Source organism: Callionymus lyra, chromosome 1 (assembly GCF_982586985.1).
Source record: "Callionymus lyra chromosome 1, fCalLyr1.hap1.1, whole genome shotgun sequence".
NCBI classification, from domain to species: domain Eukaryota; kingdom Metazoa; phylum Chordata; class Actinopteri; order Syngnathiformes; family Callionymidae; genus Callionymus; species Callionymus lyra.
In genome coordinates, this window is record NC_141818.1 from 54935814 (window position 1) to 54938123 (window position 2310).

Below are 2310 nucleotides of genomic sequence, written 5' to 3' on the forward strand. Positions count from 1 at the left end.
GATCCTGTCCTGACGTCTCGTGTCTCCACAGCAGACATGACTGGAACCAGCGTCCTCGTGTCTCTCCTGAGCCTCTTGTCCGTGACCTCGGCCTGTTACATCTCCAACTGTCCCATCGGAGGCAAGAGGTCCATCATGGACGCACCACTGCGGCAGGTGACGACAATCTACACACTACACACTCCACACATCCTACACACTCTATACACTCTACACACTCTACACACTCTATACACTCTACACACTTTACACACTCTATACACACTACACACTCCACACACCCTACACACTATATACACTCTACACACTCTACACACCCTACACGCACTACACACTCCACACACCCTACACACTCTATACACTCTACACACTTTACACACTCTATACACACTACACACTCCACACACCCTACACACTATATACACTCTACACACTCTACACACTCCACACACCCTACACACACTACACACTCCACACACCCTACACACTCTACACACTCTACACACTCTACACACTCTACACACTCTACACACTCTATACACACTACACACTCTACACACCCTACACACTCTACACACCCTACACACTCTACACACTCTACACACTCTATACACTCTACACACTCTATACACTCTATACACACAACACACTCTATACACTCTACACACTCTATACACTCTACACACTCTATACACTCTATACACACAACACACTCTATACACTCTACACACTCTATACACACAACACACTCTATACACTCTACACACTCTATACACTCTACACACTCTATACACTCTATACACACAACACACTCTATACACTCTACACACTCTATACACTCTACACACTCTATACACTCTACACACTCTATACACTCTATACACACAACACACTCTATACACTCTACAAACTCCATACACTCTATACACACAACACACTCTATACACTTTACACACTCTACACACTCTATACACTCTATACACACAACACACTCTATACACACAACACACTCTATACACTCTATACACACAACACACTCTATACACTTTACACACTCTACGCACTCTATACACTCTATACACACAACACACTCTATACACTTTACACACTCTACACACTCTATACACTCTATACACACAACACACTCTATACACAATTCTAAACACAATTCTATACACTCTACACACTCTACACACTCTACACACTCTACACACTCTATACACTCTACACACTCTACACACTCTACACACTCTACACACTCTATACACTCTACACACTCTACACACTATATACACTCTACACACTCTACACACTCTACACACTCTACACACTCTATACACTCTACACACTCTATACACTCTATACACACAACACACTCTACACACTCTACACACTTTACACACTCTACACACTCTACACACTCTATACACTCTACACACTCTATACACTCTACACACTCTACACACTCTACACACTCTACACACTCTACACACCCTACACACTCTACACACTCCACACACCCTACACACTCTACACACTCTACACACTCTACACACTCTACACACTCTACACACTTTACACACTCTACACACTCTACACACTCTATACACACTACACACTCTACACACTCTATACACACTACACACTCTACACACTCTACACACTCTACACACTCTATACACTCTACACACTCTACACACTCTATACACTCTACACACTCTACACACTCTACACACTCTACACACTCTATACACTCTACACACTCTACACACTCTACACACTCTACACACTCTATACACTATACACACGCTATACACTCTACACACTCTACACACTCTACACACTCTACACACTCTATACACTCTACACACTCTACACACGCTATACACTCTACACACTCTACACACTCTACACACTCTACACACTCTATACACTCTACACACTCTACACACTCTATACACTCTACACACTCTATACACTCTACACAACTCTATCAGATGTTGAAACCTTTTTATTGAAATGTTTTTTATGAATAAGTTTCAAAACAAATGTATTCGATACTTTTTTCTCGACGTTGAATGTTTTTTACACATAAAGTTTATATATATTATAAAAATATATTTTAAAATAGTTACAAAACACATTTTCTAAATTCACTCGTTTTCTATTCCCTCGTCTTTTCAATTCCACCTCAAACGCTGGTCGTCCTGCAGTGCATGACGTGCGGCCCTGGAGATAGGGGGCGCTGTGTCGGACCCAACATCTGCTGCGGGGACGGCTTCGGGTGTTTGCTGGGTTCTGCAGAATCCG

At 42.1% G+C, this 2310-nt stretch overlaps 1 protein-coding gene across 1 annotated transcript in view; it reads left to right on the plus strand.

Annotated features, from left to right (window-relative positions):
• Positions 1 to 2310, plus strand: part of LOC148090175 (isotocin-neurophysin IT 1-like) — a 4236-nt gene continuing 1926 nt past the window's right edge. Inside the window, exons 1-2 of the mRNA XM_087785723.1 lie at positions 1 to 156; positions 2214 to 2310. The exon at positions 2214 to 2310 is cut by the window's right edge and continues 108 nt beyond it. Of these exons, the coding sequence (XP_087641849.1) occupies positions 37 to 156; positions 2214 to 2310 (217 nt within the window). The 5' untranslated portion in view covers positions 1 to 36. The remainder of the gene's footprint in view (positions 157 to 2213) is intronic.